Source organism: Peromyscus maniculatus, chromosome 16 (assembly GCF_049852395.1).
Source record: "Peromyscus maniculatus bairdii isolate BWxNUB_F1_BW_parent chromosome 16, HU_Pman_BW_mat_3.1, whole genome shotgun sequence".
Lineage (NCBI taxonomy): Eukaryota > Metazoa > Chordata > Mammalia > Rodentia > Cricetidae > Peromyscus > Peromyscus maniculatus.
Window position 1 is genome coordinate 58973899 of NC_134867.1, and position 25542 is coordinate 58999440.

The 25542-nt window shown below is 46.4% G+C and overlaps 1 protein-coding gene across 5 annotated transcripts in view; it reads left to right on the forward strand.

The window, feature by feature from the left end:
* The window catches only part of Fndc1 (fibronectin type III domain containing 1), an 89050-nt gene that overhangs the window by 19101 nt on the left and 44407 nt on the right, over positions 1 to 25542 (forward strand). For 2 of the 5 annotated variants that reach the window (XM_076552870.1, XM_076552872.1), the window contains exons 1-6: positions 2400 to 2794; positions 6051 to 6137; positions 6772 to 6840; positions 18720 to 18926; positions 22639 to 22737; positions 25050 to 25167. In XM_076552870.1, coding sequence (XP_076408985.1) covers positions 2464 to 2794; positions 6051 to 6137; positions 6772 to 6840; positions 18720 to 18926; positions 22639 to 22737; positions 25050 to 25167 — 911 coding nt within the window. In that variant the 5' untranslated portion in view covers positions 2400 to 2463. Of the gene's footprint in view, positions 1 to 2397; positions 2795 to 6050; positions 6138 to 6771; positions 6841 to 18719; positions 18927 to 22638; positions 22738 to 25049; positions 25168 to 25542 lie in introns of those variants that run through there. The other 3 variants (XM_042262385.2, XM_076552871.1, XM_076552873.1) reach the window with 3 other exon arrangements.

Genomic DNA, 25542 nt, shown 5'->3' on the forward strand with positions numbered 1-25542 from the left:
CCCAGTACCCAGGCACTGATGGAGGAGGCAATTATTGTGGGGCCTGCGTGGCCCACAAGGTTGTTCTTGTTTACCATCTCATCCTCTTGTCTTAGTTATCCATGTTTACTAGGAGATGCTGGAAATGATGTCAGTCTGAAATATCAAAGCCGATGGAAATCTAGGAAATGAGAACATGGAATCAGGTCAAAGGCTACATTTCATTGGCCCTGTGTGTATTTTGGGAGGAAGGGGAGGTGGTATGTTGACCTAATGAGTTTTGAAAAACCTTAATTCCAAAATGATTCTAGGGCTGCCTCTGAGACATGACTTCAGGGTGCCCCCAAACCCTTTATGCTCAAAAGTGATTTCTACCAGTGGCACTCGGGAAGGCCTAGAAAGCTATTTCTCTGGTTCTGTTTTTGTCATGAGAATGCAAACATCCCCAAGAAAGCACATGAGGGTTCAGTTCCCGCTTTCTTCCAAGAAGGCGGGGAGGAGACCTTGGCCAACTTTGGTTTGGAAAAGGATTATTGTATGAAGTCTAAACGACAAGACTGCTGTGGCTTAGATGAGTCTGCAGGGGTTCTCTGTTAAAGGCTTGCTCTCTAGCTCATGGAGGTGTTGGGAGGCTGTGGAATCTGTAAGAGGTGGGACCTAATGGGAGATTTTAGGCCATTAGAGTTTTGCCCTGGAAGGGGACAGTGGGACCCATCTCTTTTGCTTCCTGGCCACTGAGAGGTAGGGCGCGTTATTATACCATACGATTCCACCACTGTGGCTGCCTCACCACAGATCCAAGGGCCACAGGAACAACCAATCATCGACAGACACTTCCCATACCATGACCAAGAGAAGGCCCTCCTGTTTCTAAGTTGACTCTCTCCTGGTTGGTTAGTATAACCAGGAAGTTGGTTAGGACAGAGGCACAGCAGGGAAGTAAAGCGAACGTTTGTAGATGGCTCTTCTTTCTAGATGGCAACGATGAACTGTTTTCTGACTTGGGAAAAGCAAGTACGGCTCATTTCTCATGCCCAGGAAGCATTGGCGTTCTGTCTCTATGGCTTGAAGATGGTTTACCTGTGAATTCTCCTCCATGGCACTTCAGAGCCTCATATCCGGAGTTGGGAGGGGTCCTCTGTGGATTGTGGTCAATGAACATCACCTAACATCTTGTTTTTTTGTCCCCAGACTGAACATCCTTCCTCTAACGCTTCCAAAGGCATCACATCCATCCTCTTTACGCATGTTGTGAATACTCCCAACATGCTTTCCTCCAGAGGCGGTGGGGCAATGTTCAGGGAGGGAATGTGTGGCGAATGTTACAGTCACCTGTGTTCTTCTGTTCAGCAGGTTCATTGGTATCAAAATCACATGCTAACCCGTGTATGTGTGTGTCCTCAGGAAAACATTGGCTTCCACTTCCTCTATGAGAGTCCAAGTGCATTTTTCTTAATGCTATTAAAATTAAGGGTTTCTCCCCATGCGTCCCCCCCACCACCACCACTTTGGTTACATTTTTTGGAGTTTTTTTTTTCTGAAAGTTCTTTGTGTTACTGAATAGTCAGTTATCTTATTGCCCAAATGAGCTGAAAATCTGTTCAGCTGTTGCGATTGCTTTGTGAATATCTAGCACTCATTGCCACCATCTTGCACTACAGTTCTAGTTACGCAGTGAACTGAGAGACGTTGTTAGGTAAAACGTTATGTGTTATCTTGGCGATTTTGAAAATGAAGAAAACTTTAAGACCTCATAATTGAAGATACAATGGTACTTTTAAAAATTATTTTATGTGTGGAACTATTTTGTTTGCATTTTTGCAAGGGCATCATCATGCTCATGCGGTGCAGTGCCGGCGGAGGCCATTAGTGGGTGTGGGATCCTTTGGAACTGGGGCTACAGATGATCCTGTACCATGTGGGTGCTGGGGACCTGCATGTGTCCTTTGCAAGAGCAGACTGTGTTCAGAAGCACTGAGCCAACATTCCATCTTCACAATGGTCCTACTTAATGGTCTATTTTTTCTTCTTCTGGGAAAATATGGAACAATTTAAAAATAAAGTATATATACAGATAAAAGCAGAGTTTTATGTCCCCTTTAACCTTGTGATGGCCTTGGTTTATTTTCTTCATGGAAATCAGCACTTTTATCTCCTCCCTTTAAGTATAGTGGATATTCTTCCTAACTCTGGTCATACTGCCGCCTTCAAGGTGTTCCAAAGCTGTCCAACTTAACGTACATGACCCCGGGAACAGATGTAGTGAACAACTGCTTCTGGAGAATCTATGAAATTACTCCTTTGTTTCGCTTGCCCTGACATGTCCGCATAATCAAGGCAAGAAACACCAAGGGTTTATTTTAACTCCCCCCGCCCCCCCCCCCCGGTTTGGTTTAAATTTACCACCCACAGTGATCCAAACTACAGAGCCCCATGTGGGATTGGCATGTTTGTTTCGCTGTCATGCTGTGATGGTGTGCAAACATGATTGCACTCGAATCTTTAGGATCAGGCAGATCAAATGTCATTTACATTCTTACTAACAATGTCAGGGAACATCAAAAACTTCTTCCCCCAGTCTGCCCTCGTTGTGAAGTTGATAGTTGCACTGTTTGTATAGTTGACCACCCACTGAAGCCAAGGCATGTGAAACTGCTGTCCACTAAAATGGGCCTGAAGGTCACATGGGACCCACCCAAAGATGCCACCAGTAGACCCGTGGAGTATTACAACATTGCCTATGGGAAGGCACTGAAAAGTCTTAAGTACATCAAGGTGAATGCGGAGACAAACTCCTTCCTTATTGAGGATGTGGGTAAGTGACTTGCTCTTCTTCCCGCTCGCAACTAACTTCCTGCTCGCATCAACATTTGCAGCTGTGGTCTTAGATAACTGTCAGCAAGTCAGAGTGTGGCTGGCCCGCCCTGGCTGCCCAGGACTCGCTGGCAACAGGAAGCTGAGTTCGCAGACACAGCAGGTTATTCCTCGAGGCTTCACCGTGAGGCCGTTTGGATTTACCTCAGGCTTCTTGCCCACACACTTAACCCGAGCATTCCTAACCTCAAGATGAAATTGAAAGTTTTAGTTTTTGAATGTGCTTTGGAAAACGTACTGCTCCTTTATTTTTTGGTCTTATAGAAACTTGACTATTAGATGGTTTAATAGCCTAATATGAACATTTTCCCATTCAGCAGCCATTTAATAATTAAGTACAGCTGACCCTTGAACAACTTTGGTTTAAACTATGTGGGTCTGCTCATATGTGGAATTTTTTTTGGGGGGTGGGGACTTGTGACAATTGGAAAGAAAAGCTTGCTGAAGAACTGCAAAGCCTCGTGATACCATGAAAAAGTTGGTTGTGTCAAAATGCAGAAAATACATAAAAAACTCTGCATTATCATCTACTACTATAATGTAATATACAAATCTGTTTAAAGCTAGCATTTATCAATTATACATGCAAACACTTAGAACCACACACAGCGCCTGTCTCAATTAGTCTTAATCGTCAACACGACCCAGGCTAGAGGCATCTGAGAGGAGAGCCTTAGCTGAGAAGTCACCAAGATCAAGTTGGCCTGTGGGCATGCCTGTGGGAGATTGTCTTGAGTATTAATTGGTATAAGAGGACCCAGCCCACTGTGGGCAGCAACATCCCTAGGCAGGTGGTCCTGAGCCATGTAAAAAAAAGCTAAATAAGTCCAAAGGTGAGCCAGAGAACGCACAGCAAGCAGCCTTTCCCCAGGGGTTCTGCTTTGAGCCCCTGCTTGAGTTCCTGTCCTGATTTCCCTCAGTGATGGAGTGTGACCTGGAAGTGTAAGAGAGGTTGCTTTGGGTCAGAGTGTATTACCACAGCAACAGAGAAGATGTTAGAGCAGCAACCCTTACCTTTGTGCCTTTTACAAGAGATGTATAAACAAAGGCTGTGGTATTAAATCATGACTGCAGAAAACGGACCCTCGCAATGTCGGCCACCTCTCTCTGTGCACAGTCCACCTCCACGGTAAATCACACATCTCAGTAAGAAAATTATATCTTGTCGCTCTGATTTACCTGTCGTTCACCGTGATACATGTGAAATGGGAATAGGTATCACTTGACTCCTGTGGTCCACGAGGCTTCCAGTCAGCGGCAAGCTCTTTGTAGCTAAGATTTTTGGGAAGGTCAAAGTTATTATATGCAGGCTTTTACCTGCATGGGGGGCTGGGGCCCCTAACCCCTGAAGTGCCCAAAGTCTAATGTATCATGTCACTGTGAAGGCATGTAGAAGATCAGGCATGTGGACAGGATAACCTTTTCTGAAACTGGAACTTTATTTTCAGTTAATTCTGGAAACTGGGAACATTTTAAGCTTTGGGGGTCTGGACTCTGCCTTTGAGATGCTGCCTTTATACCCTCTTTTCTTCTGCTGAAATTCCTATCATCATATTAGGTCACAACTCGGAGACTGGGCATGAGGGTGCTTGCTACAGAGCCAGCTACAGAAAAGCAGGCATTTCTTGTGCCATGTCAGCATTCTGGTCCTGGCATGAATTCTAGTTGACCCCTCGGCATCAATGCCCAGGCTGAGTCTCTGGATTTACTCCTTCTCCACCTTCTGCTGGGTACCACTGTATTCTTTGGGTAACTGAGCAGAAAGTGAATAAAGCAGACATAGAGGTGTCCAGCTTCCCTTCTTCCTGCCTCCAGCTAAACACACAGTCCTCTGAAGTGCTGTGGCTCCCACCCCCATTCCAGCTGTGAGGTTAAGTGTGGATGCCATCAGGCCAAAGGCATGAGCAAGGCCATATTTGCTTACATGCTGGGTTATTGTGTTTGCTGTCGAGAAGAAAAACACGCGACAAAGAGCTGTACCACCCACTAAACAACATCTCCCAAGTAAACTATGAGTTAACTGGATGGGAGTCAGAGACATGTGGACTCCTTTGCTGGGAAATTCAAGAGTCCAGAGTGAAGAAAGCCTGGCAAAGCACAGTTCTGTATTCCGGTGGGACCTGGAACATTTCCCTGTTAGCTCGGCAGCTTGTGCCAGACCCTAAATGCCACCAGCTCCTGCCATAGAGAGACACAAGTCAGGCTTGAGCATAGCAGGTGTCCCAGATGGTCTTGAACTTCTGGCTCAAAGATGAATGAGGCTTTGTATTTAAAAAACACCCCTGACTTTGAGAAATGCCATTATCACTTGGGTTTTCAACAGGGCAAACACCCATCTCTCCAAGCCTTCATCTCTCCCCATGCTCACAGACTTTAATCTCTTTAAGGAATGACTCCCTGCCCACCTGTCAAAAGACAGTCATTTTGAGGAAAATTGGTATTGTTTAGTTTTGGTTTTGAAAACTCTAAGTTCGGGGTGTGTCCTCTTTGGGCTGTGGTCCTGTGGGTTTCCTTTTGAATCCCAGCAGCTTCAGGGGTTCAGCCAAGGAGACCTCTGCTGCTTGCCTTGACCCCGAGACCAAAGTGAAAAAGCAAAGCCTAATTATTTCAAGATTAGCATTTTCAGAATTCCAGGAAATATTTTTCTAACTTTTTTTTTTCTTTTTTAGTTGAAGTAGTCAAAAACCACATGCAGACATAGCCTGGGGAACATTTTACTGTGAAAAAGAAAAATTCCACAGAGCTTTATGTAGAGCAATAAAGATTTTATGAGTTTCATTGATATTTATTTATTTATTTATTTTTTCTAGATCTTTCCATTTGGAGCGTCTATGTTCAGTGTTAGTAGTTTGTGACACTGTGTTCAGATACTGTGTGGTTAGTGAGTTCTAATCCCTCAGCTGGGCTCATATTAAAAACCTTGAGTCTGTTATCAGTGGTGTAGGGATCCAGGTTTGTTACACTTGCCTGCACTCTGTACTAACCACAGCTGGTGTTCTTAGGGTCAGCCATGTTTCTGCTGCATGGGGAGAATGTTAGCGATTTTCCTAAAACCAAAGAGAAAGCTACTGTTGGACTTGCTGCTGTATCTGGGCTTTTATACTTGGTTATAACTGGTGTAAGTGAGACGGTTAATGAAGGAAGTGTGTGTTTCTGGAGGCCTGGGACGGTGGTTTGATGTGAACCGTGTGTTGCAGAGCCAGGGGTGGTGTACTTTGTGCTGGTTACCGCAGAGAACCACAGCGGAGTGAGCCGCCCGGTTTACAGAGCTGAGAGCCCACCCGGTAAGTCTGGCCCAGAACGGGAGGCTGTGCTGTGCTGATTAGACTGGGAGAGCACTCTCTCCTTGCTTCTTCATGCCAATCAAAACACAGAATTAATGGACGGGTGAGATGGCTCTGTGGGTAAAGGCACATGCCACCAAGACTGATGACCTGGGTTTGATCCCTGGAGCCCACACAGTGGAAGGAGAGAACTGACTTCTGTATGTTATCCTCTGATCCACACATGCACAGTGTGGAATGCACACACCCCAATAAATAAATATAACTTAAAAATTAAAATTAGAATAACCAAACGATTCCCAAACAATCCACATGGTAGGCTTGTAATGGCAAGACCAAAGATGAAAATTAGGAGAGAGGTTTTTTTTTTTTTTTTTTTGTGTGTGTGTGTGTGTGTGTGTTTTCCAATTTGGGGAGTAGTTTTGGTGCAGTTTATAAACATTTTGTCCAATGTTCTTCAACATGGCTCAACTAGCCATGTGCAGACCCTACAACTAAAGCTTAGGTGTGGAGTTGTTCCCAGCCTGAGCCCAGCCTTCTGAAAGACCGTTTGACTAGTCACTAAGATGTACGGAACTTCTGAGAATCCCGCAGACCTTGTTTCTAACTATCCAGTTGCATTTCCCCGATTTAGGAGGTGAATGGATCGAGAGTGATGGTTTTCCCATTAAGGGTCCAGGACCATTTAATGAGACCGCCACAGGTACTTCTTGCTCACTTGGTTCATGTCTTCACCGAAGCCACATGTCCCAAGAGGGCTGTGGTTCTGTCACACACATGTGCTCACAAGCCTTCATCTTGTTCCCATCGCTAAACTAATGCACATGCTGGTGGCCCAGACTGCAGCTGGTGGTGTTTGTGGCTTCCTGCTCCTTCCCATCCCCATGTGGGCAGCGTCTGTGTTTACATCTGGAGACCGTCACCCGCTAATAAGCAAATATGGTGGCCGAGATGGTAGAACTGGCCCCGTTAGGAATTTCATAGCCTTTTATCTGGGAACAGCGTAATGGACTCAGACCCTTATAAACAGTGGCTCCCATGGGCCGCTGTGTGTCCTCAAGTCTTGCACTTTTCTTGGAATACTCTGGAATGTTTTGTGATATACGAGATCCCTGCCTTCCATCTCTGCTCCATATTTGCCTACGTGTGTGCTGCTGTGTGGACATTGATGTTGTCTGGTCATATTGTTTTACTTATTGAAAGAAGAGCAGCTATTTCTTATGAGCTGTTGCTTGAATACATTTACTTGATGGTTAAAAAAAAAATAATGCACAAGAATGCAGTTATTTCAGAATGTGGTTGGGCGGTAGCCCAAATGTAACAGGGCAAAGAGCCGTGCTTTGTTTTTGTATACCATGTGTTGAAACACATTGGCCTGGTGGTGTTTCTCAGAGAAAGGTGAGTATATGTTAAAGCTCATGACCGTGATAGGTTTTTCCAATCAGTGTTTCTGGTGCAGACAGTTGACAGTGTTTTATACCAGAACAGGGGGTGGAAGGACAAAACAATGAGCCAACGAAGCTGGCTGCGGGGGAGGTAATATGCTCTTCCTTAGGTATGCTGGGCTCCAGGCAACGATGCGGTGTTGCATGGAAACATTTTGTAGGTGAGTAGAGATGAGGGTCTGAAAGCTGGAAGAGGGAACAGGAGTTAGATATGGTTTTGGGGAGTCGTTCTACAGAGTGAGGATTGAATTCTAGAAAGCATAGTAGGAGAAGATTGGGAGAGAGAAGAAGAGGGAACCAAGGATCAAACTTGGCACACACTGGTAGTATAGAAAGTCCCTTTATCCGCAGGGAGCATGTTCCAAGAGCCAAGTAGAACCTGAAATCACAGATGGTACCAGATTCTATACACATCATGCTTTTCTCTCTGTTTAGATACCTGTGATCATTTAGAACTCATAGGTTAGGTACCATAAGACTTTAGCACTAACTATAATAAATAAAAAAGTTTTAACAATGCATGATAATAGTAATGTGAATGTAACTGCTCTCTCCTACCTCTCAGAATAACTTGTACTGTATTTACTCTTCTTCTTAGGGTAAGACTAGGAGTGGATACAATGTGCAGGTGATTAGCTAATAGGCATAGTGATCCTAGTAGTAGGATACTATGTGTAAGAAGATGTTACTAGAACAAAAGTACCTAGATACTTGCAAGAGCCAATTGGATGACTCAAAAAGTTACTAGGTAACAAGTGGGTAGCGTGTAGTGTATACACAATAGATACACTGAATGAAGGTATCGTTTCTATCTTGGGCAGGATGGAATGGGATAATGGGAGAGTTCATACACTTTACAGAACAATGCCCATTTTCACTATGAATTGTTTATTTCTGGAATTTTCCACTTAACTTTTCAGAGGATATAGTTGCTTACAGGTAATTGAACCTGGGAAAGTTAAGCTTTGGATGGGAGGTAGGGGGACTACTGCACATGTAAGATAAGGGCAATGTAGGAAAGGATATTTATTTCAGACATGTTCACTCCTGAAGATCATATAATCAGTCAGACACAAACATTTTACTGACTGGTGTACATGTCTTGTATTTGAATTTCATATTTTTATTTTATACTCTTGATCTGACATTAGTTTTAAAACTAGGAATTTTCTTACCTTTTCATAGATAATCACTTTCTTCTTCCACCTTTAATGGGAGTGTATGAGTGTGTTTGAAAGTGTTGATGCGTACATGTCTGTACATGTGTGATGTGGCCTCCCAAGTGTTACAGATTAGGGCTTGGGAATCAAAGAAATCCATGCTCTGACTCATTGTTGGTTTTAGGCACCGTGACATTATTTGGTTTCTTTCTGAAGGAGTTTTTGGATCCGTGACTGTCAAAGCTCTCTGTTACAATACATGATCTCCACTTACCATTCATAATGAATAAAGGATACTTGAAGAGGTCCCTAGCTGAACTTTCGGCATATGATGTAGGCCATACCTCAAAACACTGACTAGATAATGCATGATATCCAGGGAGCATAGACTCAGAAAATGCTATATTTCATTGTCAATGAAAATAATAAGAATTTTCGGAAAATTGTCCATGAGTGATTGCCATGTTTTCTCTATCTGTTGCTTTTGAGACTTAAAACAAACAAACAAACAAAAGAACCCAGCCATTTCTTGTTCAGGGCAATGGTTGAGTGGATAATTCGGTCGAACGAAAGGGGCATTCAGAATGGTGCAGGTCCTCATTCACAGGAAAGCATTTGCCTTTAAAAACAGAAATAAATAACACAACCTCAGCGTCAGCGCTCGGCGAGAGGCCTTGCAGGAGCTGTTTGATGCTGCGGCTGACAGTGTCTGGTAGTCCACCAGTGCTGTTTGAAACCAAGGGAGAATCCATTCTTTCTTCTGCTGAAGACAAGGATTTCAATCCAAATTCCAGAAGGCCTCCTTTGTTGGCTTAGACCTCTCAGGTCCAAATACTCTTTACCTAAAAATAGAACTCGATAGTTGTTAATCTATTCCTCCAGTGCCTGTGGTTTGGCAGGCATAGGACCCAGAGGTCTCTAGCATGGGGGGGGGGCGGCAAGATGGACAAGGAGGATCACTGGCATGAAATGTGCTCACTAGTGGGGAATTAAACCAGGAAGCGGCTAAATGGACCACAGTGCATCTGACTAGCGTTGGGTAGGGCGGCCACCAACAGGGGTGGGGAGGGCTTGCACAACAAACGTGTTTCCGATGGTTCTGGAGTGTGGTGGTCTAGGAGCAAAGTGTGGGCAGGTTTGAACCCTGAGAAGCCTCTGTGTTTGCAGACGGTCTGCTCTTCTGTCTTCACCCAGACTTCCCTCTGTCTCACACCAGACAGAGGCAGCAAGAGTCTGTGGGTCCACACTCCTTCCTTCTGAAAGGACACCAGTTGGGTTGGATGAGGGCACACCCTGATAGCCTCATTTAAACTTGATTATCTCTTTAAGGACCCTATACACCAATATAGCCCCATTCTGAGGTTCTGGGGTTAAGACACCAATGTATGAATTTTGAGAGGACAGAATGAGATAATCACAAATTATTAAAAGATAAACTGTATAGTAATCTTAAATAAGCAGATGGGGAAGCCTGGTGATAAGACAGTATTGTCAAGCTGAAATGGTGAAGTAACATGAGGAGGAGGAGGAACATTCCAGAGAGTCCTGGAGGTTGGACAGGACCTAAGGGCTCTGAGTACTGTTGCTCAACCAGATATGAAAAGTTTGGACTCAGAAGCACTAGACTAAGCAAAAACTCAGTTCCTGGGCAGTGGCCTCGGCTTCTTCCCATCCATCTGAATGTCTCCTCTGATCTTCATGCACAATCCACTTTCTGGGACATCAGTCTGTCTCCCCCTCTTCTCATCTCAGGGAAGTGATGTCATGAGTCTGTTCATTTTCTAGAACACTGGTCTATCGTTTATTTCAGAATTCTTCACTGCTGTCTTAGTTTTTCCAGCAGCTGGCTCCAGAGTAACCTAGTCATATATAGGCAGGCCCCTGGGGTCAGGACTGTGCATGTCTCAACTTTGATAGTGAGCAGCCCACAGGTACAGCTGGGCCAGTCAGTCTTCATTTGCTAAAATTTTGTCTTGGAAACCATGTTGCATCCTAGTTAATTTTCGTGCAGACTAGACTGGTATCTATTTTAGTAATTTTTATGGCTTTCTACAAATCCAGTCCTCTGTGCTTTCCCCTCAAGTTGTGGGGCTGAAATGGATCCAGAATTGAACCAAGGTCCGAGTTTTGCTTCATGACGCCTTTGCATTGTATTTTAGTTATGAAGGTTGTTTATGTGCTCAGTAGCTCAATGATAGCTTGATCTAAGTTGGGTGCGGTGCACACCATTGCCACCAGCACTGTGGTGCAGACATCCCCTTTGGTTATAGCCACCGGCCTTTCAGCTGCTCCCCCAGTCCAGGAACATGAGTGCACATATCTAGTAGTTTATCTCACACACCAGGCATCCTGGGCCGTGTCAATCTCCACGACGATGGCCCATTTGCTAGCCCTGCCTCCTAGTCTCTAACTGCTAGGTCTTATCATAAACCTAGAGTTAGGCTAAAGCTGAACCTTGCTCAAGCTGGAGTTCTGAACTCCTCTGTCTGTTGGCAGGATATGTTGTTTCTTCTAATCCTCACACCATAAGCCTGCTTCCAGACCTTGTCAGGCCCCAGCTCTGCAGGCCTTTGCCCTCGGCAGAGTCCCGAGGCCACCCTTGGCTTGTTTCTTCTCTGCTTCAACCCAGACATGCACTCACACTACCTCCCCTCTCTGAACTTCCTTCACTGGTTCCACCAGGACCACCCAGCTGCTTAGAGCTCCCTCGCTGGCCTCTAATTAGCTGGACCAGGGGAGAGAAAGAGCTAAGCCACCCTGTGTTGTCTCTACCATCACAGCTGTGTTTCTCAGCCTGGGCCCTCAGTGCCGCTTCAACAAATCTGTAGCACGAATTGTTAGAAGGTCTCGTTAATAAAAACAAACCCAGTGCCAGTTATTGGGGTGAAAGCTGGAAGATCAGAGGAACAGAAGAAGCCACAGCTTCCTCACCTTGCCAATTCCTCAGTTGATCCTGTTTCCTCAGACTGGAAACCTCTGAGTCCTCATCCAGATGGATCTCAGCTGAACTGCTGCTCAAAAGCCTAAAAGCTTAACCAGACTAGTTCCTGGTCCTCACACCTTATATACCTTTCTGCCTCCTGCCATCACTTCCTGGGATTAAAGGCTCTTGTTACCACGCCTGGATGTTTCCAGTGTGGCTTTGAACTCACAGAGATCTGGGTGGATCTCTGCTTCCCAAGTGATAGGATTAAAGGCGTGTGTGAGTGCCACCATTTTCTGGCCTCTATGTCTATCTAGTGACCGTACTGTCCTCTGACCCCAGACAAGTTTATTAGGATGCACAATATATTGGGGGAACACAGAATCACCACACGAATCTGTCTGTCCTTACACAGTTACCTTTTTCTCTTCCAAGATGGCGGCTGCAAAGGGTGACCACTTCCACCGGCTTCTCTCCTGGCCTGTGTCCTCCTCCCCTCTGCCAGGTGCTCTTGCTTCCTGCTCCCTTGGGGTAAAGGTGATTAGGTGACATACCTTGTCTTCCTTAGGCGACTTCCATCTCCCCTTCTCCCCGCTTTGGGGAAAGGTGAGTCACCCCTTCTCTTGAAGGCTGGCTTCACTCACAGAGTGTCTTTAAACCCCAGTGAGACCACGGGGCACATTTGGGGTTGGATTCCTCTTCGGAGCCTTCCCTCCAGTAGCCTCGCCGGTGCCTGGTTCAAAAGGCTGAGACATACTGTTGCACAAATAATTTGACACTGAAACAACTTAACCATGAAATCCTCAGAAACCGGTTCAACCTCTTCTTGCTGTCTTGCTTAGCTGGTGGTTTCTTTTGTGGTTGAAGCAGAATGTCTGAGGCTGGATAGGTTATGAAGAAAAGAGGTCTGTTTTGGCTTGTGGTTCTTGCCATGTGAGTGGCTGCTCCTAGGTCAGGGCCAGCATGCCCGAAAGCTGGAGAGGCTGAACTGTACTTGCTCATGCAGCCTTGAATGAGTGTTCTAGAAGGACCTCCATAGTTTAATAAAGGCCAGCATTTGTTCAGAGTTCAACATTTGTAGGGCCATGGGCTGCTGTCTGATCCTGTGTCTACCAAAGGCTCTTCTTTCCAAGTTTGAAAATAAAAAATCCCTGCAAGTTTGGGACAGTTGTGCTCCAGTGAGGGTAGCCTGAAATATATTATCTAGAATTCCTGAAAAATGCATTAGTCTGGAAAGATACACCTCCTTCTTATCAAGCCATTCATAAATTACAGATGGATTTTATTACAAATTACAGATGGATTAGCTAAAAGCAACAGGCCGAACGAAACAAGCAGCTATTCAACAAGACCAGGCCTCTCATTCTCAGAAAACACATGCCTTGCTCTCCATTCAAGCCCTCGATGAGGCAAATGCAGAAAGACTTCTGTTAAAACCATCCCAGAGAAAATCAAACCTTTGAATGGAGACATGGCTTTCCCTAGAATATTTCACGCGGGTCCTTCTTAGACTCACAGTCTAGGAGGCTGCCCCTGCGCTGTCCTGAGGGGCCCAGAAACATCAGCTTTTAAAGTCAGAAAAGAATTACTGCTCTCTTTGCCTTTGGTGGCCCTTGTGAACTGTCAGGAAGTGTGGCTGGAAACTAACATGCTACCGGATGGGTCCATGGCAGCTGTGGGATCTGACTCACCCATTAGGAGCATCGGGAGCCTTCACAGCTGGTTACCCTGAAAATCTGGATGATCCTTTCATATGTGTTGGGAGAATCAGGCCAGAAATGGGATCCAGTAGGCTGGACTTGGCAAGGGCTAACTCTGAGTTCCTTTTACAAGTGAGATGGTGATGTTGCCATCAGAATGACATCAGAATCTGACATTGGTTTCCTGGGTGTATGGATAAGTCCCTGCCACTGAAAGGGCAAAGACATTGGCCTTGTCTACTTAGTGAGAGTCCCAGGGAAGGTCTGTGACTCATGAAAGCGCAGACACTTCCACACCGGCAGTTGTAGAGCCTCCTGATTCTTGCTTGCACTACTATCAAGGGCTTCTTCACTGACCTGTGCAGAGTTCCCTGATGTCAACGAGTTGTAATTTGTGGGTGACTTGGCCTCTTGCAGCCCAGCTTCGGCCCCATGTGGTGAAATAGATGCTGGCATTGATGGATCCTCTGATGGTCAACTCTGGTGGGGTCAATAACAAAGCCACCTGCTGACTGACAGAATGTGATCCTGACTGTGATTTATGGAGTTACTCAAGCAGGTCTCCAGAACCTGAATCCACAGGATTTAATCAGGAACCAGCAAAGGCACGAGAAAAACTGGCCACGTCCAGTGGGAGTCCCCTCACAATGATCAGACATTAAAAAAAAATGTTATTTTTAATTGTAGAGTGAACACTAACATTTGGTGGTGTGGTTTACAACATTCAAATGCAATCTTGAGAATTTTGAGATTAAAAACAGATTGTAAATAAGCAGTAGCACTCTAGGCGTTGGGTGAGGGCACTGAGATAACTTTCTTGGCTGTTCTGTGAAAACCTTGAGGAAAAAAATTTAAGTGGTCAAGTGCTGCACCCTGAGTGGCCCAGGGTAGCACAAGGTGTTTGCCTCGATTCTGGTTGGTGGTTTACTGGATTTTAAGGGCCAGTTGTAGGGTATAGATACGGGCAGCGTGGTGGTGGCCTGGGGTCACTTCTGACTACAGCAGAGCTTTCTGTCCTTGTGATGGGCAGGCTTCTGGTGGAAGCAGAAAGGCAGGGTCTCTGACATACTCCACAGGCCCAGTGAGCTGGAACCGAAGGGCCCTGTGGGAGATGTTTGAAGTTAGTTTTATGTCCTTCATGAAGAAGGCTCTTTGACTTCTGTCACCTGTAATGTTTTACCTGGCATTAACAAGCCTGGGGAACGTCAAGGTTCTTATCTCTCTCTTTTCTCCTTTTCATCCTGTTTTGCTTTTTAGACTGTTATCTTCCTTCACCTCCTGCAAATGCTTTCCTGATTCCAGGCACTGGTCAAGAGGCACTATTCCAGTGTCTCTGAGGGTGCCAGAATGAGTGTGCTGTCTTTCTCTACTTCAGGTTCTGAACGATTCCTTGGACAAGTCAGCCAATGGATCTATTGGCATGGTTGTCTAGGAACTTGGCTCTTCATCCTATGGTCCTTCCTTGGAGCACTGGGTATACCTCTAAATTTGAAAGAAACAGGGCAATGAGTAGACCTCAGTAAGACAGGATGTCACTGGCTGACTTCCTGATAAGGAGCCAGATCAAACCTTTCAAATCTCACTAATAGTTTGTGTAAGCAGGTGTGTGTGTATGCACACAATGGACAGGGACCTGCACCTGAAACATTCAGGAGGCACCAGGGTCTTCTCCAAGACTGGCTGCTGTGTTTATACCAGTGTGGCTACAGGGATGCTCCCAATGCAGCCACCAGGAGCTTCCGAGTAAGTGCTACAGCGCATTGAGCTAGGACTACAGATCCAACAGCAGGGCTCTAATTCCTCCTGCTCAGTGCCTGTTGCCATCCAGCTCCCAAATGTTCCCCCTACCTTTGCCTCTCAGATTCTTTGTCTGTTATTGGTAGGATATATTTCTGGTGCATGATAGTCTCATAGATCCATTCCAAAATTAAGGAAATTAAGAGTCCTTCTTTGTAATTATTAGATAGTTGATCTTATTTCATTATCACCCCAAAACTCACTGAGTAAAGAATTAAAAGTATTGAGGTTGTTTATTGGAGAGGACACTGGCATTCAAGAGACTTTCAAGTGTGTATAGTCAGGTGCTGCATCACAGTGGGCTGTGTAAACAACTAAGGCCCTGGAGATCATGTCACTTAGTGATGTCATAGTCACCTTAGCAACCATATAACATGCACAATGCATTTCCCAGGGTGTGTTTCTGCTGTTGATGACACAGGACTGTATTGTAAATACTGGGTGTGTTCAAGAGTTTTGTGAATCTATTCAGAGATAGTTCAGGAGTCTGTGTATCAGAATATGCCCAGAAAGAATGGCTTCATGATGGCTATAGGCTGGTGAGGCAATTGCTGTAGCCAAAGCTATCCCAGGACCCATTATATACCCCAGGCTGGCCTTCAGTTCACTTCATCCTCCCAAGTGCTGGGCTTACAGGCATAAGCTCTATACCCTACTGTTATATACAGTCTCACAGAACAAGAAACTGATGTAGTCAGGGAGTGTTCTTGGAGTCCCCCTGTAAGTAGTAGATTTGATGTAGACTCAATCTACAGGCAGATTTAAAATCTGCTACATTTAACTAGCATAGAATTATACCCTGGCAAAGCATCGAGTGGAATTTTTGCCTCTTTCTTCTTCTTCTTTTTTTTTGTGGTGAAAAGAAAAGTTTGATTCCCCACAGCTTCAGAAATGTGCTGACTTGCAAAGCCAGTGACACAAATCTGGAGGAGACAACCCAGTGCTGCCTGGCTTCCTGGTCTACAGCCAGGTGGCACTTGTTTCGTTCTGAGCCTGGCAGGGGGACAGTGTGTAGCTGTCACAGGTCTTCTGTGACTTACCTGGTTGTGTTGCGCTAAGACCGATGTGGGGAGTATGCCCTGCCAACTGTGAAATTAATATGCTCTGCCCTGGTGGGTGTGAGCCTGATTGCTGTTGGCAGTTATGACTTCCTGCTTTCAAGATAAAAGACCTACAGAGTGTATTAGAAAATATCGGAGGGCTTTTGTGAGTCTATTGCACACAGCTTAGAGAAAATAACTTAAGTTATTTAATTGCAAATGAATTCTAACCATATGGAGTGTTTTCCAGATGCACACATCTGCTTTAAGACAGGCTCCCTGGATGATCTGGAAAAGATAGTTGACAGACTCCAGAATACAAGGAAAAGAGAGTTTCAAAGTGTTTGAAAATCAAACCCTGGAGAGAGAAGTCTAGGGGGGTGGACCCTCTCTTTGTGACGTTTACCCACACTCCTGTTGTTCTGGGAATAGCCTCTGGCCAAAGTCCTTCTCTTCTCCCTGGAGAGACTGCAGTGTGGTTTGTGTAGAGTCTTCTGGGCAGGGCATAGTGTGCCCACTCCTCAGGGAGCCTGTCTAGACCCAAACTCCTATTTCATACTTGTGAGTAGTAGAGATGGGGTCACTAGTGGGAAGGTGTGTGGAGCGAGTCATGGGTTTAACCCAGGATCAGAATGGGTGGCTTCATGTCCCTGGTTGACACTAAATGGCCCTGTGACTTTATTTGCTTTTTCTCCTGGATGTGAATGTCTTCCGCCTCGCCCCGAGGCACTATGTGGACAACCAGGATGCAGATGGGTGAGGTTGTTGCTGACTTTCATTAAAGTTCTATCTAACATAGGTCACTGTGTTGGGTTATCAGCTGCTCTGTGGGCCGGGCCACACTCTAGGGCCCCTGCAGGAAGATTGGCCACCACTGGTGGCAGAAGCCACACAGTCCATAGGACAGCTGTTGTCTCTGCCATACAGATGTGTGGTTAATGCTTGATAGGCACTACCGTGCATCAGAGTTCCAGGATGCACACCACAGCCAACAAACATGTGTGGTCTTGACAAAGCCTCCTGCTCTGGGAACTTCATCCTTTCCTCTTTGTCCATCCCATCACTACAGAATTCAAAGGTCTTCTCACCTCTCAGCGTTCTGCTAATGAGTGCAGGGTTTTCCGAATGAGAATCTGTTCAGAGACGAGACCTGCAGCTACCCTCGAGGACAGAATAGTCCAGGGGACACCAGGTCTCCAAGTTGCTTGACTAGAGACGACTCAGGGATAAAAAGCAGGCGCAGGCTGAGAGTGTTGGACCTATATGCATCAGCGAGTGTCTCTCCTGGACTCACAGAGGTCCTCCTGTTCATTGCATTCTGCTGGACCATTCTATTGAATTACAAAAAGTTTAAATTTTTGTATATTGGGGAAAACTTTTGTTACAACTTATATGCTGTTCTCAGGTGACTTTAAGGAGAGGTATCCAGTGGCTCATTAAGCAACTCCAGGCACCCCACAAAAGCATGGTCCTTTGCTTAGATGGACAGCATTGGAGATGGTCATTTCAGAGTAACTGTCTGAAGTGGCTGTTCATGTGTGTTGGCGAAGCCCATGCTAATCATGGCATTAGTTTTCAGATCTTATCTGAGCTTGGAATTTGTAGTCTAATAGAATTAGTCAGAATTGATGCTAGAGCTAATGTAGCTATGTAGAGCTTTGCCATGTAGATGGTAAAGAAAGGATGCTTGAAAGCAACGGCCTTATATGATTAGAGAGATACTCTTCTGCTTAGCAGCATCCATGAATGAGGGCCGGAAGGTGATTCACTGTTAGAAATGGGCAAACATGGTGGTCACATGACCAGTAAACCCTTGTTTCTCACCACATCAGTTCTTACTCAATGCAGATACAAAACTGTAACTAGTGTCCCCCAGGACACATTACTTTGAGAAAGTTAACAATGGGGACATTTTAAGTCAGTTCAAGATTTTTGGAAACTGGCTAATTCGTTAGTAAGAAAGCCAGAGACCCTGAAGATAGAGGCAATGGTAGGGTGTAGCTAAGATTTGTTGTGGGGCGGGACTTACAGAGGGGTGGGAATAGAGACTCCAGGTCGAAATTGGTTGGTCTAGCTCATTAAAGCAAGGGGAGCTATCTTTTCAATGTGACAGAGCAGAAGCCTTCTGGAGGCCAGTTATAAATACCCCCTAATGACTCTCTGCTGTATTTTAATATCTACTGTTAGCCCTCATCAGAGAGTATAAAGTCTGTCTGGCCTAAAGGGGGTGAAAGGAAATGGATGAAAAATGATATTATAAAGGCTCCAAGATCTGTGGCTGGCAGCCCCACCACATGGAATATTTTCATTTTAAGTTCAGGAGACCTCTTGGCAAGAAATAGAAGACCGTGTGGAGAGAATACACCCTGGAACTTAACAGAACAGGTTACCCAAAATGAGTGTTTTAAGCCCCACAATTAATTGATGAGACTCAATGTGTGAAGAGATTTCACATACATTGATGTAAGCTCCATGTGGTGCATCATTTAATCGTTTCTATGTCATGTCCTTTTTAAGAAAGGGAAGTGCCCAACAAGCCCGTGCGCATGCGTGTCCGAGCCTCCGATGACAGGCTCTCCGTTGCATGGAAGGCGCCGCGCCTGTCTGGAGCCAAGAGTCCACGCCGATCTCGGGGTTTTCTTCTGGGCTATGGGGAAAGTGGCCGGAAGATGAATTATGTCCCGCTGACCAGAGATGAGAGATCACATGAAATTAAAAAGCTCGGTGAGTCTGAAATTCCAACGCTTCCATCATGCAGTACTGAGACACTCACTCAAGACAGAACGCTGTCTTAGTGGTGAGGTGCGTCTCCCGGCTGTGATGATTAGCCAAGGCTATGCTCTGTGCTAGTTACTTTTCCCCTTGCTGTGACGAGATGCCTGACTAAGGGAATTTTAGGCAGGATGGGGCTCTTTTGGCTCATAGTCGAGGGGATGGAACCCAACAGAGGAGAAGGTGGCTGGTAGCTCTCCGGCAGCAGGAAGGAGCGTGCAGCTGGGACATCTCAAATCTCGGCAGAACAAGAAAGCAGAGTGAACAGGAAGCAGGGACCAGCTACAAGACTTATAAGACTTGCCTCTGGTGACGCACTTCCTCCAATAACCCTCACCCTGTAAAGATTCCACCACCCACCGAAACAGTGCCACAAGCTTGGGGCCAAGTGCTGAAACTCATAAGCCCATGGGGACATTTCTCATTCAAACTACATCTCTTTGTCCCACCCTGTCTTGGCCTCCATCATATTAACCTTTGTTCGGTGGCAGGACCACACTTCTCCTAAGTTGTTTCTACCCACAGATGCCTTGAGCCAGGACACTTTGCTCGAGGTGAGGTGTGGTGAGGAGGGAAAATATGGTCCTGTTCTCATCACTTGGTTCTTTGCAGTTTTTTCTTCAAATCCTGAGACCCTGAACCCTGAGTCCCACTGAGATTGAACACTAGGACAGCTGAGTGAAGCCTGCCAGGATGGCTTCTCACTTTTCCTTTGGGCAAAGGTAGCAGTAGCTATGGAGTGCTGGTGGGCACGTTCGTGGGGATTAGGAGATACCATGTGGTCCGTCTTAGAGGGTCATTACCTTTATTGGCAAGCTAGAGGGGAACGCAGACAATGCTCTGAGAAGATGCTGTGGCCCCCAAGGCTCCTGCATGTGCAGGAAGTGCCAATGGCCCATCACTCTTGCCCCTTATCTACCTGATGACCTGGTACATATCTGGGACCCTTTATATACCCTCCTGGGGGAAGCCAGGCCATAGAAACTCAAGGGTCCAGGGTGGCCCTGGCAGCACATCTGTCTTGTGGCCCTGGCAGCACATCTGTCTTGTGCTAGCACTCAAGTTGGAAAAAGCCCCTTGTCTCATTGTCTCCCAATTGCTCTTTTACCAGTGATAAGTACTTTTGGTCCCCACGGTTCATGTTTCTTTTATTTCCTAAGGGGTCGAGATCCAGGCAAGGGAGGCTATGACTTACTGGGACCACTGAGAAGATCCTAGTAAAACATCTGGTCTCTTCCACCCACGTGCAGTCTGGTGCCTCTCAGGCTCTTGCTAACCTGGTGGTGTGGACAGCGGAGGTGGAGGCTCACATCACTCAGGGGGCATGGAGGCCGGAGGTGGAGACGGGCATCATTGGGAACAGAGGCTGGGGTGGGAAGGAGTGAAAGAGGCAGCCACAGGCCTGTGGAGTGTAGGAGTGGAACACAGGGAAGGGAGTAAGGTGCCCCTTGCTTGGCACCTCTGCCCTGAAAGGTAAGTTCTTCTCCAAGATGGGTGAGGAGCAGGAAGACGATAGGATGTGGGAGTGGAGTCAGAGCATGTAGAAGAGAGACTCACAGCCAGGCCATGCATGGTGCACAGTGATTTGCGCTCAGGGGACAGCCCTGGGTGAGAGCAGCTTCCTGGAGACAGAGTTCTGGGAAGAAAGCCTCTGGCCTGCACTGTTGATTTGCTCCGAGAGCTCATCTGCTAAGAGCGGAAAATGTAGATCCTTAGAGAGCCCAGGCAGACACTCTGAGAGCCCAGTCCTGGCTCCCTGGATTACGCTGCAGTGTGAGTGGCTCAGATTTGAACTGGTGAAGACCTCGAGCAGATGCCTATACTCCTCTTTCTGAAGCATCCCAGAAGTCTCTGCTTCATCAGATGCTGTGTTCAGCTACCTGGTGGACACCCCAGGAGAGCGTCTGTCAAGCCCCTTGATTGGGTGTTCCCAGCATGAGAGAACAGTGTGGTATTCTTTGTGTCTGCATGGTCCCCACAAGGAGGTACAAGCCCTTCTGAGCCACACAGAACCTCTGAGCCATCTCAAAGCCCAGACTCCAGCAAAAACGCACCAGCCAGCTCTCTTCTCCAATGCCACAAGAAATGCCGAGAGAGCCAAGGGAGAGAAAGGAGGCCCCAGGCTGGGCGTGCTTGCGAAGAGCAGATGTGGAAAAAGAGACTTGGTGTGAAACCACAGAACGATCTGGAGTCACTCCAGTCCCTCATTCTTGAACTGTCCCTTTTGCCGCTGGATGGCTTCATTATGCATGTTGTTCAGCTCTGGTTTGATGACAGGGACCAGACTCCACCCAGCTCTCCAGCCAAAGAGTAGAGACACTCTTTGTGGGTCCAATACCGTGGGAAAGTGTTGTTTACGTGGAGCGTTTCATGTGAACGCCCATAGGAGTTTCACAGGAGTCTCATTCACGTCAAGCACTAAAACGTAATTTGGCAGCATCCTGTCCTTCACGGCTGGCCCTGCTAGTTTTTCTTCTCTTTAGTACTACACCTCTGCTCACCTGAAGACGATACAAACTTGCTCTATGCTGCCTAAACGTGAGCAAATTTGGACCTAAGGTATACGTGAGCTCACATCCCCATCGCACAGGGTGGGTCCCTCTCGGGATTCTTCTACAGTATGTTATCCTTTGAATTGTCATCTCATCAACAGCTTGGGCTTCTCATGGTGGGTTCCTGTGAAAAGGAGGCCCGAACAGATGCCTGCTCTGGGACAGGGTGGGATGAGGGTAAAGTGAATTCCCTGGGATCTGCTGTTGCCTGGAAAGCCTGTCTTTGTGATTTATCCCATACAACACTTTAACACCACTCAGCACAGAGGTGCCACAGCCATGGTCATGGCAGGAAGTGGACACACACTGAGGAACCTTGGAGACTGGCTTGAAGTCACATCAGCGACGCATCTCGTATCTAGACAATCGTTAAACACATTTTATCGGTGGTCTTCTGTGTCAGTGAAATCCCTGGGAGATGTAGCAGTTCCCAAGGGATTGTCAAAGGAGACCCCTCACAGAAGGGGATGGAGTAAGCCCTGGGGTGGAGGGGCCTCAGGACTACAGAAGGGAGAGGAGATGATGAGATCAGGCCCTACGCAGGGGTGGTAAACGACGGGAGACAAGCAAATCTGAAGGCCTTCAGGAAGATGCCAGATGGGAGACACTTGGGAAGTGAAACGCAACATTCTGCTCTCCTACACCAGAGGCTGAGAAATGAACCAGCCGAGAATTGCGTCGATGAGGTGTATGTGGGATGCCCTGGGGTCACTGGGTGGTGATGCTGGTGTCAGTTTGGAGGTTGTATTTCCATCCAGTATTCAATAACCAAGGTGCAAAGAGAAGTGTATGTCTAGTGTTGGATACTTCCTGCTGTGTCTGTGGCAGCTGCTTAGGGCTTGCTCCTTCCTCCGCTGAAGTCAATAGGAGCCGGGGTCCCCACCACTCTATGACGTCAGCAGTCACCTTACCCCTCTGAGCCTGCCCTTACCTGTGAAACAAAGACAGTGATGGGGGGCCTCTTTGTAGAGCATAATGAGGACTAAATGAAGACTAATCGAAGTGCTTAGCAAAGTTGGCAGGGGCAGGGCAGAGGAGGGTTATGGGCTGTTCCGTAGACAGGCTCCTGAGAAATGAGGACACCGTCCCACCTCCTACTCTTTGGTCCACAGCCTCTGAGTCCGTGTATGTGGTCTCCCTGCAGTCCACCAACTCCCAGGGGCCGAGTCAGCCCGTCTATAGGGCTGCCCTCACAAAGCGCAAGAACTCAGGTATGTTTCCAGGGGTGCAGTCGGGGGAAACCGTGGTCTGGTGTGAATGCTGTTTCCCACCTGATGCTGGCTGTGATGGGGTGATGTGATCCGTGAATTTCAAGGGGAGGGAAGGGGCCCATGGGGCAGAGTGTCAAGGGTACGAACATGTTTCTTTCATGTGTAGAGACAGGGGAGTTTCTATGATAAAAACCCTTTCACTGAGGATTACGGACAGCTTCGTAGTACAGTTGCTTTGCTGTGCCGGGGAGCGAGGCATCACTCCACGGAATGACACAGTCTAGTTCGTCTGTTAACTGACCCCAGCGAGACACAGAACGAAGCAGGAGAACGGGATAGGTGTGGTGGGGCGGCACGGAGGCACACACACACACACACACACACACACACACACACACACACACACAGCACGGTGCTTCATTTGATGTAGAAGTGTGGACCTTGAGAGTAGTATGAAAACATCTAACTGTGGTTCACTAAGAGCCCAATCCTTGGGCTCTTATTTAAGTGTATTTTGTCTCACATCCACTGATGGGTATTTGTGACATCATTCATAACACTAGCCAATTACACAGATATTTTCTGGCCGTGAATCTCTATTTAAGGTGGCCTAGTTTCGTCCTGTTGCTGTGATAAACACCATGACCAAAAGCAGCTTAGGAGAGGAAAGGGTTAATGCACTATTACCCTTCGGGTGGGGTGACAGTCATTCTTGAGGGAAGTCAATGCAAACACTGAAGCAGAAGCCCTGGAGGAATACTGCCCCAGGCTCACCCACTGGCTCACGCTCAGCTAGCTTTCTTAGACCGCCTAAGCCCACCTCCCAAGGGCTGGGTCTTGGCTGGTCCCCCCATGTCAATCAAGGTCATCGCTTATAGACATGGCCACAGGCCGATCTGATCAGGACAGCTCTTCAGCCGAGGCTCTCTCTTCCAAGATGACTCTAGCTTGTGTCAGGTTGAAAGTAAAAACTAGGCAGGATAGGAGGGAACCCCAGCACGATCCTCTTGTGGACTCACAGTGTAAACTGGAACTTACTGTGTTTCTCCACACTGCATAGGGATGTCCCACCTAGATCCTGATCCATTTGTACCCTTCACTGGTTACTACCACAGAGAACGGACAGCTTTTCTAACAGTCTATTCCAACGTCCCCCATTTAGGTAAAATCTGTATTCTTTTGAAAAAATAAAAAAGTATAAAGAAAACCAAAACAAGAGGAAGAGAGTTACAAGCAAAGTTGAAGACATCTTGTGAGTCTTAATTAGTCAGAGACCGAAGTCAGTGAGCCCCGTGACTGTATTTTTTGATTATAAAAATAAACCCCAGTAAGAAACTGGCAAACTCAACTCTATCTTATATTGGAATATAACATTTAATCTGCCTTGCAACCACATACTCTAAAATGTGAGTCTAACATCGACTCCCATGAAATTCATAACCATTGTTTAAAGCAGAATTTTTACTTCATGTCACGGTCTCCAAGGAATAACACAGTAAACTTCTCTTCCCCCCACACATATGCTCTCATGAAAGTTTTATTATTTCTGAGAAACTTACAGCACATAATGAGCAAGCACCGAGTTTCTTGCAGTGTGTTCTACCAAGGCATAGATGCCCCTTTACACTCTTCCACATACCGACGGGCTCAGGCAGCTTTTACAGTGAACTATGTGCTTCTCAGCAAGAGTGAAGACCCCCCCCCACCCCCCCCCCCGCGTCTTAGTCTTAGTCAGGATTTCTATTGCTGTGAAGAGACACCATGACCACGGTAACTCTTATCCAGGAAAACATTTAATTGAGGTGGTGGCTTACAGTTCAGAGTCTCAGTCCATTATTATTATGGTGTGACGTGGTGCTGGAGAAGTAGCGGAGAGTCCTACATCTTGAAGGAAACAGGAAGTCGATTGTGCGAGTGCGAGTGTCACACTGAGCGACGCTTGAGCAAAAGAGACCTCACAGCCTGTCTCCAAAGTGACACACTTCCTCCAACAAGGCCACACCTACTTCAACAAGGCCACACCTATTTCAACAAGGCCACACCCACTCCAACAAGGCCACACCTACTTCAACAAGGCCACACCTACTCCAACAAGGCTATACTTCCTAGTAGTGCTTCTCTCTTTGGGGGGCATTTTCTTTCAAACCACCATACCCCCCTTATACTGACAAAATATTCACTTAGCTTTTTGTTCATCTCATTTTACCTAAATCAAGCATGAGCAACTAAAAGTTAGGCAGGACTTGACCAGAGGAAGTCAGTATAGAGCCTATGGTAAGAGGAGCCTTTCTGGGTACCCACTGTCATTTCAGAAGACAGTGAGCTGGATGTACCTGAAGACATCAGTGTCCGCGTCATGTCATCTCAGTCTGTACTCGTAGCCTGGGTGGATCCTCTTGTGGAAAAACAGAAGAGAGTTGTCGCATCAAGGTACACATGCTTATTTCTTATCTTTATGTATGAGAAATACAGCTTCTCTGGCCTTTAAATGAATTCAGTAATTTTCTTTTTAATTTTGTAAAGATTTATCTATTTTACTGTTTATGCATGAATGTTTTGCTTGCATGTATGTATGTGTATGTACCATGTGCATGTACTGGTGCCCACAGAGGTAGAAGAAGGCACCAGATATTCTGGAACTGGAATGATAGGTGGTCGTGAGCCACCATTCGGATGCTGGGAACCAAACCTGGATCCTGTGGAAGAGACCAGTGCTCTTAACCGCTAACCCATCTCTCCAGCCTTACTTTCTTTTCTTTTCTGTGTGGGTACCAACTGACCCCTCTTTTACTGTTGAGTGGTCCA